The 14,105-nt window shown below is 39.3% G+C and overlaps 1 protein-coding gene across 4 annotated transcripts in view; it reads left to right on the forward strand.

Moving 5' to 3' along the window:
* RNF130 (ring finger protein 130) overlaps positions 1-14,105 on the forward strand; it is an 88,116-nt gene that overhangs the window by 41,589 nt on the left and 32,422 nt on the right. For all 4 annotated transcript variants that reach the window (XM_030572414.1, XM_030572415.1, XM_030572412.1 and 1 more), the window contains exons 4-5: positions 6,789-6,860; positions 8,817-8,899. In XM_030572414.1, the coding sequence (XP_030428274.1) occupies positions 6,789-6,860; positions 8,817-8,899 (155 nt within the window). The remainder of the gene's footprint in view (positions 1-6,788; positions 6,861-8,816; positions 8,900-14,105) is intronic.

Consider the following 14,105-nt stretch of genomic DNA (forward strand, 5'->3'; position numbering starts at 1 on the left):
ACATATGCTACATTTGACTGAAATAGAAGTTCCCAAGAAGTTCCTTGGTTCTAAGGATTGCTGGTCATCTGCTGAGCTATTGTAGGGTCATTTCAGGCCTGATAGTCACATAGCACACTCTCCTCATTTGCAACTGCTAAATAGCTTTTTTAAAAAATAGCAAAACAGTATTGCTTTTCTAATATTCTTCCCTGTAAGCAATTGCTGGTGATGCCACAGAGCTGTTATGAGATTGCAAATAGAGTGGTCAGTAATTCATGAGACACTGTAAGATGTTATCCTTCTTATGAAAAAGTTTTGAGACTATAGTTCTACTGGACTTAAAAGTACAGTATCTTTGTGTGGGAAGGCAGAGATGCAGCTGGCAAGAATTTTCTACATTAACCGCTACAGAGTGACTTGAAGAATGATGGCAATTGGTAAATTAAAAACAGAATTTACTGCCCCCTTCATTGAGAGATGCGATTATGTAGGCTCAGTGTCTGGCTTGACATTCTGAAAGCTGCCTGAGGACATTCAGACCGAGAAATGAGTCATTAAAGGTCCAATCCACTGGGGAGTTGAGTGCCTTCAGCTTTTACTAACTTCATTGGGCCCTGTACTCAGCACCTGACAGTGATTTTCTGTAGTTCCAAAAAGCTGATCCTGAAACAGACCATTATTTTTAAGAAAACGTAGCCCTTATTTACTATCCTAGTTAGTGGACTGAGAACTGATTAAACTTCTACAGAGTTCTCCTATATAGATTGTCAAAGTGCACTCCAAACACTAAGGAATTAATCCTGTAATGCTCCTGTGAGTTAAATAAATATCCCCATTTTCTAGATTAAGAAACTGAAGCACAGAGAGACTAAGTGATTTGCAGTAATTTCTTGTGTGACCTTCGGGAAAGCCTGAAGTAGTACACAAACATCCTGACTCTCCCAGTCCTATGCTTTAACCACTATATTGTGCTGTCTGTTAGGGCTTCCTAATAGTGATGGGGATTCTAAAGAACCAAGGAAAATATTGCAAACCTGACTGATGTCAATGCAGAGAAGGATTCTCATGTAGATTTCATGCCATTTAACGGTGCAGAATGCCTCTGACTCTTGGTACTACAAAACAACAACTTAGCCAGTCTTTGAACTTTATTGTGCTATCACTTTCTCTTTCACCAATATTTTGTCTATAGTTGTCTGTCTAAATATGGCTCCACTGTAAAAAAATTCTTTAGTCACTCATGACACTTACTCAGATATTAATTGGACTCTGAAAGTGACAGCTTTGTTAAATGGACATGGGTCTAATGGCCTAATTTTTCTTCATTCTCTTCCTGCTTCTGTTCCCATATACTGTGCCATTTCTTTTATGGGGAAGGATTAACAAGCCTCAACAAATCCTGGGTGCATTCTTCTCGACATTCTCTTATTCTCCAAGCTGAGGATAGAATTTGCAATCTCTGTAGGTCCTCAGTTTGTTCTGAAACTCAAATTTGTTGGCTATAATCACTGCTTAATTATTTTCAAGAGTCATTAAAGTCCATCTGTGGTAACTTGCTCTGTGATGCCCCTTTGGATATGTTCCGTTAAAAAAATGAGTACGTATGGCTCCTTTTGAAGCTCTAACAGCTCTGCTAAATGCTACTTGAACAGTGCCTAACGCATGCAAAGCTTTTTAAAGCTTCAAAAGTGAGGCTGTCTACACTACACATCTTTTAGGGACATGGTTGTGTCACTACAGCCGTGCCGCTATAAGGCGCACCGAGTAGCTGCTGTTTGTTGGCAGGAAAGAGCTCTCCTGCTGACACACATCTTCCACACCCGCCAAGTGGCGTTAGCATTGTCGGCAGGAGAGCTCAAAGCGCTATTCACACTGGCAGTTGTCGTCAACAAAACTTTTGTTTGCGGGGGGGGGGAGGGGTTGAGGTGTTTTTAACATCTCTGAACTTGCAAGTGTAGACAAGTCTGACTAAAGATTTCCTTCTCAGTTGTTCCCAGTAATAGTGGTTGGGGTGTGGTAGGTCCTATGCAGACCCTGCAAGTTTTCCTGGGATACATCATATTTAGGTGCCCACATTGTAACTGCTACTCATCATGGTCTCTTTGGATGTTAAAAGGTTAAATATAATTAGGACTCCTTGGATATTCCTTGAGTGACAAATTATTCCCCCTGCAACCCATATATTGCTGTAGGCGTCTTCCCAATGCAGATGCTTTAAAACAGCGGCTCTGTGAGGAAAGTGCTCTTATGACCTTTTTTACTTTATTTAGATTTTTTTTCAAAGGTCAGGAGAAACTTGATGAAATTTTTATGTGGTTTAAAAAGCGCAGCTTATTAAAGTTTAATAAGGAGGTGACAGCAGCTAGAACTGATGTATTGTAAAGGAGAAGCCAGAGCTTTTAGTGATGCAGTAACAGCTAATTTCCGAACGGTGCAGGTTTTAAGCTATTGTGTGTAGAAGCACGCTAGCCTTTCTACAGAAATCATTGAAAACAGATGCTGTGTTTCTTAAATAAAAAATCAGTAGAACTGTATGTTACAGGTGCCTTACCGTTAACCTCGTGCACTTCCACTAGGCCAAAATCATTAAACACTTTTTGTGGTTATTCAGTTTGCCAGTTAGTGATGTCTTTTTCCTTAAGTTAGTATCAGTCATAAGTCTAAAAGCAAAAATTCCATCTACCCACGGTACAAATAGCAAGACTGGGACACACAGGATATTGGTTCATCAGAGGGCTTGTCTACATTAGGAATTTTTGCATCAGTGTAAGTACATGAGTGAAAATCAAAAGTGTAGATACTCTGCACTGGTACTGTTTACACTGGTTTCAAACTGGAGTAAGTCCCACTAGTGCAGCACATCTATGCTGTTTGTTTTCACATTGGTATAAACCCTAAAGGATACAACCCCTGAAACTTAATGAGATCTCCAAACAGCTATTAGAGTTACAAGATAGTTAAATGATCAAGCTTGCTCTGTTAATTTTGTAGGTGTCCAAGTTAAATATTAACGTTTCCAAAAGAAAATAAACTCTTATACATACAATATAACTTTCAGCACAGGCACATATGTTATTGTCACACAGTTTGAAGATCCAATACACATCAGTGAGAGGTTGTCACTGCCTGCCCTGTAACCTTGGGTGCCTGAAATGCCCCACTGTTGTAGCTCACAACCTGGCACCAGCTGACAAGCCTTCAGGTCACATCCAAAGTGTCTGTGCACTAGACAGCCCTGTTTCAACAGCTTTGATCTACAGCCCCTCTCTGGCTTCCACCAATCTTGGTTACAACCGGCAAGGTGACTCCAACACACTCCAGAAATTTCCCAAAACTCTGTGCTCTGCAATGTCCAGCCCTTTCCTAGACAGTTCAGAGAAAAAATAAGGTTGCTTCTTCCTTTAAAGAGACAAAAGCACATCAATGTTTATTAACTTACCAGGGGTAAATACACCCTACCCAGAAAACACAGTACTGAGTTGGTTTATAGTAAAAATAAAACACATTTATTAACAGTATATAGGTTAAGTGATGCCAAGTAAAAGGAATAGGGTTAGAAAGGGAACACAAGTGAAACCACTCATCTAAAACTTCATCTAGTAAGGTACAGGCTTTGTTCAAGATGCTTTCTCCCACCATTCATTCTTCTTTCCAGCCCTAGCTGACTTTCCCTTTCAGGACCTTCTACAGAAGTACAAGATGCTGACTTCCTTTGTCTTCCTAAGTGAAAAATCTTTGTGTAGGCAGGTTTCTCACCATATTTAGTTTCCAAAGACTTCAAACCTTTCTGTGGTTGAAGGACCCATCTTTCTCAGCTAGCAAGAGCTCTGGCCTCTTGTCTGTCCAGTGATGGTTGCCAAATATGTCTTCTGCCCTTGCTGCTTTCCTCCAAAATGCAATGACTTTGTTTCAAGAATAGGATGGCCTCATGTTCTTCTCTTCCTGTGGACTTTCCATCCATCTGTATATAAATAGGGCTTCCATTGTTTTGATTTCACCATGCTTAATTTACATAGGAGTTAGGTACATAGCTGCTTTCTCTCCTTGTTGGGAGGGAACATGATTGGCCACAGATTTTAAAGCATAATATTTCCTCACTGTGTTAATACACCTCTGCCTCGATATAATACTGTCCTCAGGAGCCAAAAAATCTTTCTGCATTATATCGAACTTGCTTTGATCCACTGGAGTGCGCAGCCCTGCGCCCCCCCCCCTCCCGGAGCACTGCTTTACCGCATTATATCCGAATTTGTTATATCAGGTTGTGTTATATCAAGGTAGAGGTGTACATACATTTCGCAATATTAATCACCAGTGTCATTAGCTTTCAGAAAAGGCCTCACTCTGTACAATTCTATAATACAGTAATATTGTACACAATCAGTTGATTGTTATTTATTACTTGAGGTTCAGCCCTGCTTCTTTATAGACTGGTAACCCTTTGAAATTGATTCTTTTCAGGATCAACTCTCAAAGTTTCTTTTTCAAGCTCTGAGGAAGGTGACATGGAGTCTGGTGGTGAAGGAAACTCCATGCTCTTTCATCCCTAGCTGGTATTTGCTAAAATGCAAATCATTCTGTTTCCTGCAATCTACCCACTCCTTGTTAGCGTGATAACCCCGTTTATTGCTTTATATGTAAACGTACCTTCTTTGTCTCTGCCTCCTGACCAGGCTGGGTAGAGCAGCAAACACATTCCTTTGTCCAGAGCAGACCTATTTACCAATTCCCCTTGACATGCCTGGTTTAAACACATTCTAGTTACAATCCTAGTATATATCCATAACTCTTAATACACACTGTGTACGCATCTCATACAAGAATATTAATCAGTGAATTCATTTTCAAATGATACAAGGCATATTTTATACAAAGGTTACAGTAGTGTGTAAGGTGTGAATACAGGGGTGCTTAGTGTCACAGTAATACCATAACATATAATTACATACAAAAGTCTAGATTCAAAGAAAGTTATTTAGGACGCAAAGTTACATGCATAATGGGACTGGACAAAGGTTCCCAGGGCAATATTAATTCTGGCACTTCCTAACTTTTGAGTGCTTGACTCTGCAATCTTAATGTCCTTTTAATATAATTTTTTGGTGTATTGCCCAGTTAAAATAAATTCAGAACCATATGGATCTCCAACTCCAAACATGGGTCATAAAGTTGGCATTGGACCTTAAGGTTTATAGCACAAGCTCTACCACTTGAGCTGATCAAAGTCATAAGCTGTTATCCTCTATATTGACCAGTCATTAGAAGGAAGATTGGGACACACACTCTGCCAGTGGGCTTCATAGTTATTTGCTGATAGCAAAGTAATGTGGAGACCCAGGACTTCTGGGTTCATTTCCAGGTTCTGAAGGAGAGTGTGCTCTAGAGGAAAGACCCTTCTGCCCCTACCTCCCTGTGCCTCTGTCTGCAACACCCTTCCTCCTGCCTCTTCTGGGTCAATCCTCACCCCAGATCCTATCCCCACCATATCTGACCTCTCTGCATTCCAGTCAGGTTACTTTCTACTCCTCTTCCCTGCCTGGTTTCCAGCAAGGGGGAGCATTGAAAATGGGGGAGTTCTCTCTGTTCAGTGTCAGAGCAGCAGCCAGGAGAAACAGCTGCAGCAAAGTCCTGCTCAGACCCTACCCCTGAGAGGAGCATGCTCAGTACGTATTCAACAACTACTTTTGCTGTAAACAAGTCTCTCCTGAGCATGTGCAAACAGCAATTTTTCTAAGGTTTATAAACTGGCCAAATTTGGGTGGATTTTCACGGGAGTGGCTTAAGACACATCCCCAACACCAGTAGTAAAGGAAAGCTTGAAAATAAAATCTTTCCTTACAAGTTGTCCTTACAAGGGGTAACGGTAGAATGTTCACAGTAATTGTATGTGGGACTACAGAATTTTTAAACGAAAAAATAAAGTAACTTTTTTCCTCTCAATCCAATGTAAACCTCATCCTGTTTCTGTGGGGCGTTGTGGTTACTGAAACAAGGAAACGTGAGCTTTGTTCAGCTCAAAGTGACCTGGCCCTGAAATCTGTGAACTGACTGGCAACTTGCCATTCTTAATTGGCTTGGATCAGAGCATTGCAGTTGGAATCAGCACTTTAAGCATAGAAATGTCTGTTTCCAACTAACGCTGATGCCCATTAAAAACAACTTGATCCTTTGCAACCAAACAGGTTTGTCTTGGAATCAGTATTCATGTGAGCTTTATTCAAGTATAGTCTGTATTGACTGAATTTTGATTTTATGGCCATTAAATTATTTTCTGGCATGTGTAGATACTGGTTGGTTTTATGTTGTATTGAGATAAATATTCGGCTTGGGTGTGAGTTGTCTGCCTTTAGAGGTAATTTCAGGTTTATTCCCTACTCAAGGAAGCCCCAAATAGAAAACTTATGAAGAGAACAAGTGATGATATACAGCTCATTGAATAAAAAGTAATTAGAGCAGAGTACAGTGGGAATTAATGGAAGGGCATGAGCCTCTATTTATATCCCAGTGTATGTGTTTTAATGGCTTGTAGATGTGGCTTTAAAAAAACAGCTCAGACAGCCTATGAGACTTCGGCCATAGTAGATGATTACCTTGACTGCATGTACATGGTCTGCAGTTGAATTTTCTCTCCGATCTTATGTGCAGGTTATCTGATTGTCGTTGCTACATCCTCTGTACTTTGAATATTAGCCAATTATAGCAGAGTATTGTAGCATTAATATTTAGTCAAACTAAGTCATTTTAAAAGAAAAATTGTTAGACTCTAAGCATTAATCCCTGTGTTCTTTTCTCTGTAAATTTAATAGCGTCGTCTTGGAGATGCTGCGAAGAAAGCCATCAGCAAATTGACAACCAGGACAGTAAAGAAGGGTGATAAGGTATAGTAAGACTTCAGGAAAGTATACTTGAATCTCATGGCTTGTTTTGGTAGGAAAAACAATTCACTTATCTGATTTGTTTTTCTTTCTCCTCTCATCTTTGATGCTGGTTTACTTGTTGAGGAGTTCATCTTTTGCTACAGTATTTCAGTGCGACATCTAGAGCTTTTCTGTATACTGGAGCCTTTGCTCCCCTGAAGGATAATTTCTCTTGCTTAGGGACTAGTTGAGCTCCATCTGGTAACTCTGATTGTGAGTGCTGTTCTGTGCTAAGTGGTTGAGTATTTCTGCAGGCAGGAGTGCAGAAGGCTTTGTATTGAGCCTTCATGACATTTCATTTGCTATGCTCCTAATAACTCTGTATAAATTGTCATTACTAGAGAAAGCCAAGGTTAATGTTAGTTAAGTGGAACACTGTAAACTTGGAATGTTGCGTATATGTTTTGCAAAATAAAAATAGAGGGGCTAAGCAGAAGAGTTCTTGTGAGAATTCACTTTTATAAATTAGTCTCTTGGGTTAGGGGAGGGGTATTTCATTTGAGTTGAAATACCTGAGTTTGAAATCTTGAGCTGTATTTGGCTGTCAGAGAATAATTGATCATGAACTGTGAATTAAAAAGCTGCAAGTACTCATCAGTTCTTTATCAGTGCTGTAACATTTATTTATAGCCTTGCTCACTTTTCCCTTTCCTTTTGCAAAATGCACAGACCCGATTATAATTAAATGGTATTCTGATTATGGTTTTTCTTTTTAAAAAGAAAAACATTTCCCTTTGGTTCTTCCACTGACTCCCTCTCATCATCTTTCCTACCAATGCAACAGAAGTACAATAAGCCACCTGAATTTGCTTCTCTGAAGAGAAATATGAGAAAAATGCTTTTCCAAAGCCTTTGCTTTTTTGTTTCTAGGCAATTTTGTTACAAGAATCTTCTGCAGTAGATCTTTACTGATGTGTGTATATTTAGAACTTAATACTACAAGGGAAGATGCCGCTTTCTTCACAATATGGACACAAGATTAAGTGATATGGAGGTTGCAGAACAGGCAGTGGGGACGTGTATGTAGTTGAAAGGAATACAGGAATAAACCTGCCATTCATCAGTGCAGCCATCAGGGTTCTCTGCATGAAATATTGACTGCCTGTTTCCAACAGTGGAGTTGTTAATTTTGTCTTGCTGTGATTTTTGATGTCCTTGTCTCAGTACTTTGCTAGTGTTGAAAAGAATTGTATGATTTTTGGAAGAAAGCACAGCCTGTGTGTCTGTGTAGCCCACAGATTTTAGTGTATACTACCAATGCCATGGCTTTATCTACATGAAATCTGCCTTCCTCCAAAGGGAAACTTAAAATATGTGAAGTTATTTTTACCCCTTTAGAAACAGTAATCAGACTGTAACCTTTATAACAAAGTATAGCCAGCAAGTGATCCTGAGCTGCATGTCTGTATAGGAATGACATCAGTAATTCTTGGGTCTGAGGAGTAGGAAATACTGGACTTTCTGAAGTGTGAAATAAAGCAGTTTTTTAGCTCTGATTATAGGAAGAGATGAAAGAATTCTGCTTTATTATAATATAAATTATATTTTATGAAGTAATGATGATGTAGACTAGATCATAACTGAAATAAAGTCCTGTGGAAATATCATATTTTGAGTCAATATGAAAAGTACTATTTATACAAATGAATTGTAGCTGTCTTATTCTAGTTTAAATTTAAGATATACACAAATATTAGTTTTAAATGAGATGGTGACTTTGATATGCATGTGAAGTGTGTGTTGTATCTTCTTTGTGAGGCATATTTGAATTCATTTAATAACCTTTTCATCCTTTTCTGCCTCTTCCTGTTCATAGCCACAGGATCCTCACTGCCCTAGTAGAATTCCTGTTTACTAATCATGTCTACTTTGCCTTTAATTTAGTCTTAACTCGAGTTTTCATGCTCTTCATTTTAGGAAACAGACCCAGACTTTGATCATTGTGCTGTCTGTATCGAGTGTTACAAGCAGAATGATGTTGTCCGTATTCTGCCATGCAAGTAAGCTAGCAATTTCTCTTCCTTTGGTAATGGATTTTTTTCCTAAGAAATGTTTATGCTGATTCTTGTTTACATCCCTTTGTTTCATTTTATCTAGCATTTGCTCTTTCCTTTTATATGCCAACATAGGTGTGCATAATATTTTACACATACCTAGTTTAGGCAAGTCTCTTGTCCTAGGAGCATGCAGTCTAAATAAGGTTAATACAATACAATTAGGTGTGGAGGTGGGAGCTGGCAGAGTTATTGACAATGGAGACTATGCAAGAAGAAGAGGGTCTGGAGGAATGGCAGGTGATTGGCGTATGGGAAGTAGGAAGTAATTTTTTAAGGGATGTGAAGACCGTGAAAAAGGCACAAAATTGGGAAAGAGTGAGTGAGAGCTTTAAGGATTGAAGATTGGACAGATCCAGTACTTGCATTAATTATAGTAAACTAAAGTATAGATGCAAAATTCCACACAGTGGATACTGCAGCCTGGTATCCTGCTATGCCTGTGGGTCTCAACCAAAAATTATGCTGCCAGAATGTGTCAAAGGGTTAGATGGGAGACCTATGGGTTAGGGCGGGGGGGTTTCTGCCCACTGAGGTAAGGGGAGTTGGCAGGGGTTGCAGAGCCCACCCTGCATTCTGTGGTTCCAGTGCCATGAGGCTGGCTGGGCTTGGCTTGTCTGCTCCAGGTGTTGCAACATGATGTACAGGGTCACAGCACTGCTTAGATTTGGCCCAGCCACCTCTCCGTCATGATGATGAGGGACCAGACAGGCCAGATTTGACTGGCTCAGTGGCAGCATGCACCAGGTTACACCACCACTCTCACAAATTTGACCTGTCTGGCCTCCACCAAACATGAGCAGTACTGCAACCCCAGAGATCACAATTCCCAGAGCATGGAGCACTGTGGGACAGAAGCTGCAGGACCTGCCTTTATGGTACTCATGGTGTAAGTGATGAGAACCAGAGGTCTAAGCAATTCCACCTTGCTCAAGCATTTCCCAGTTACTAAAAATGCTGCCATCCCTCATCTCCACCTTAGTGTTGACATCAAGGACTATGTAAGAAAATCGTTTTGGCTATCCTGTACTGGCACTTAAAGTGTAGCAACCAAACTCTATCCTTGCGCTCTTGCCTTGGTCTTCCCATTTCTCCTCCATCCCAAAAATCTTGATTTAGAGCTATGTGACATTATATCTGTAGCAGATTTTCAGTTTAACTGCTTTTTTAGTGTGGTGAATATTTTTGGAAGAATTATCTAATAATCTGTGGTAGCTTTGACTGTTACCAAGGATATCTTTCCCTTTCATTTTATAACACATTTCTCTTCTCCTCTTCCCCCCTCCAAAAGAGAGATACTTACATTACTATGCATACATGCAGCCAAGATCCAGCAACTTGGCCTATGTTTGGTATATAAATAGCTATATGCATGATACACTAAGAAACAACTAAGTCACAGTGCTGGAACCAGGCATCAGTCCCATGTTCCTGAGAGGCATATTGCATATCATTATCAGTCTTCTAAATCCTCCTGCAAGCTGTTCTAGATAGCTGGAAATTTTTTCTTCTAACGCATAATGAATTTTTGCTATTATAAGATTAAAGAAACAATCTCAAATTATAATTTGTATATAGTAAATAAAAACATCTTTACCGTGGATGATTCTGTTAACACCTTTCTTTACTGGGGCAGGAAGACTTTATAAATCAATTCACTTTCCCTGTATTCTTCATTTACTTGCTTTTTTGTGTGTGTCTTGGACATTGAAAATCAATGAAATGTCTCATTTTTAGGTTTTCGGTGCTGCAGTGCTTAGGTAACAAACACTGCAGAGCCATGTTTGTTTAGAAACTATTTCCATTGAAATGTGGTGTTTAAAAAAACACCACTTGGGGGCATTTTTCTTGGTCTTTGATGTTGTAAAGGTTTGTTTTTACAAAATTTAATTTTTTTACCCAAATTTTAATTACACTAGTTTTTATTTATTCTTATGCAACAATATTCTGTGCTCAAGGACCCTACAAATTATTATTAGCTGCTGGATAGAGATTTCAGAGACTGTTTGATTCTCTGTAATTTCAGGGTATAGTTCAAGAACCTTCAGTTACATCACAGAAACACTAATTTTGGGTCCAGGTTAGAGAAGATTATCTAGAGACTCCAGACTCTCCCACTTCTTTCCCTCCTGTCATTAAAACTTTTATTTAGCTGTTCTTTGAGTGATTCATGCTCATCTTCACATGTATGCCATTATCCTAGAAAGTTTGTGTTCTAACAATTTTTCATGTGTAATTACCTTGATCTAAAGTCATCAAAGTTTGAGTACAAGTATTTTCAGATTTCTTTTATATCAGTTTGCAATAATTAGATTATGGCTTAATACTGAGAGCCAAACGGTGTCAGATGATCTGTCCATGAAATGTGTTCTCTTATTTCACTGTAGAAGCAGGGATTTTATTTGAGGTGTGCTTTTCTGAGACTTGTTTCTAGCTAGTCTTGAAAACCAACAGATTTCAACACATGGAATGTAAAGGGCATCTGAAGGGAATAAGGAGTACATCTAATTCTGAGAAGAACTTGGTTTTATTTATTGGGTTTCAAAATATAGGGTCTGTAAACTTAAACAAGTGTTAATGTGTTGAAATGAATATCAACCAATTTAGGCTTAACCCCTAACCTCTTAAATGGTGATAAATTGTCTATGAATTTCCTAAATCTGCTTTGATCCCAGATAGGGGCAGCTCCAGGTTTTTTGCCGCCCCAAGCACGGCAGTCAGGCAGCCTTCAGCGGCATCCCTGCGGGCGGTTCGCTGGGGACGCAGATTCAGCGGCATTTCTGCTGGTGATCTGCCAGTCTCGCGCCTTCAGCATACCTGCCGCCAAAGCCCAGGACCGGCAGACCTCCCACAGGCGTGCTGCCGAACCTGCCTGACTGCCACCCTCACAGCAACCAGCAGCTTGCCACCGCAGGCATGCACTTGCTTTGCTGATGCCTGGAGCCACCCCTGGTCCCAGAGAGAAATAAAAAGGTATCCACAGTATTATTCACCTTAAGCAACTAATGAATCAATAATGTATTTCATCTTGCTGCAGAAGGGATACAATGAATGAAGTGGATGGCAGTTGTTTGATACTGTGCAGGTTCAATTCCCAGAACTATTCCTGCTGACATTAACACTTAGAGCCCTAAGAAAAGTAAACTTGACTTAGTTGGAGGGAGCAGAACAAAGTAAAATAGATTGCTTTCCCTCAGCTTTGCTCTGCATCTCGAACTAAGTGCTTCCCAGTCTCCTTAGTCCTTCCCATCCCCAAACAATAAAGCAGGCATAGAGTATCATGCCCCAAAAGCCTGATAGAGCTTCTGCTGGCTCCATGCCCGTTCCTCCCAGATTGATCTCCTCTCATAATTCATGTTTTCCTACTTCTGGATCCCAGCCTAACTGTGTGTATCAAGGATTATAGTAGTAGACAGAAGAAAGGCCAGACAAGCTAAACTCTCTTTCACCAGTTTGGACTGCCTCTTTCAGGAGTCCCCAACTAGTTCTGCATCCCTGCCAGAATCCTACCCTCCTTTTCAGCAGAACACTGCACACGCATATACACGCTGAGTGAAACTCCCTCAAAATTGCTTCTAAAGTGTTAAAATAGCTACAGGTCAGCATAAAATCCTAGTGCACAGACAGAAGTAAATCATCGGTTACCATGTTGGCCTCTAAGGCACTAACAAAAAGATAACTCATGTTTATCAGATGGCAGAAGAAAAAATGATCATGGAAAAATTTATTTCTGAGCTTATAAGACAACATTTAACAATGGAGGGTAAAATATAATGTATTGTGGACATTTGGTAGTGACTCTTAATTAGAATCATATCAACTTCAACAAAATATTACTTTACTTCACCCATCATTGGTCCCCCTACAAATTTTTGTTGTCTTGCAACCCTAGCTTCTGTTTTTAAACTCTTTTCTTCTCTGGAGCTATATGAAAACCTTAAATCCACACAAATGATACTATGAAACTGCTGTCGAATACACAAAGCAATCTGAAAGAATGTTTCACTTCCTTTTTCATCTACAGTAATATAGATATAATAATAGATACAAAAATTAGACTGGTTTCAGAGTAGCAGCCGTGTTAGTCTGTATCCGCAAAAAGAACAGGAGGTGCACAAGTACTCCTGTTCTTTTTGCAAAAATTAGCTGAATGTTTCTAGTTTTTTTGCCTGGGAATATTTTGTATATAAATAGAGTATAAAATTGCCTGCTGATCAGCCAAACACAATTAGGATTCTCTGCAATTAAGTGGTTATCTTTGGAGGTCAGACTAAATGACCATAATGGTCCCTTCTCGCCTTATCTTTAAATCTTGCTTGTGCAGCTCTCAGATCACTTAAGTATCTTGACTCGCTCATTTTTAATTTTTTCCTGATGGAACATTGTTATAGTAAAAGATTGATCTCATATTAATCAGCTACATGTAGTAACAAAAAATTTTTACTGATCTCTGAAAAAAGAAAGCATTACAAAGAATGGTATGTCAGTGGCATAGTAATATTATTAGGGTGCAGTTTTGTTTGCATTTTCCCCCTCATATCACTAACAAGATGGCATATTCTTTACATAGTACGTTCAAAAATTGTATTAAATTACAAAAGCACTGAACAGAATTCTTTAGATAATAGGCTTTTCTAGACTTGTTTGATTTGAACAGGTAAGGAACTGGGTGTACTAATAAATACCTTTATAGGATCTTAATCTCTTCCTTTCCACTCTCTTCTCCCTGCCACTCCACCTTCTAATTTTCATACCATATTTGTCATTGGTAAGAAAGCAATAAAAGCAGTACAGTCAATAAGCCAGACATGAAGAAATGTCTTGCAAGAGAATGTTGAGAAAAATGGATAGAGCTGTATTTTGACCAAGAAATACCAAATGAAAGAGTTGGCCTCCGTCTTTTAAGGAAGCTGTAAGCATTGGACAGTGGGTTTCAGTGACACATGACACCAATGCAGTTTGCTTCTTATAGCCCATTGTGAATGTAGCATTTCCTTTTGCTAGCTGCTAGAATTGTGCTCTGCTGTTTAAAGTAGCAAGTTGGACCTAAATTCTGTGGCAAGACTCTAGGTTTCTGGTGCACATTGGTGTTGAGCTTTGTGGCAGATGAGGAGAATTTTACTGAATGTACTTTTTTTAATTAAATATGAAA

Source organism: Gopherus evgoodei, chromosome 8, assembly GCF_007399415.2.
Source record: "Gopherus evgoodei ecotype Sinaloan lineage chromosome 8, rGopEvg1_v1.p, whole genome shotgun sequence".
Taxonomy (NCBI): domain Eukaryota; kingdom Metazoa; phylum Chordata; order Testudines; family Testudinidae; genus Gopherus; species Gopherus evgoodei.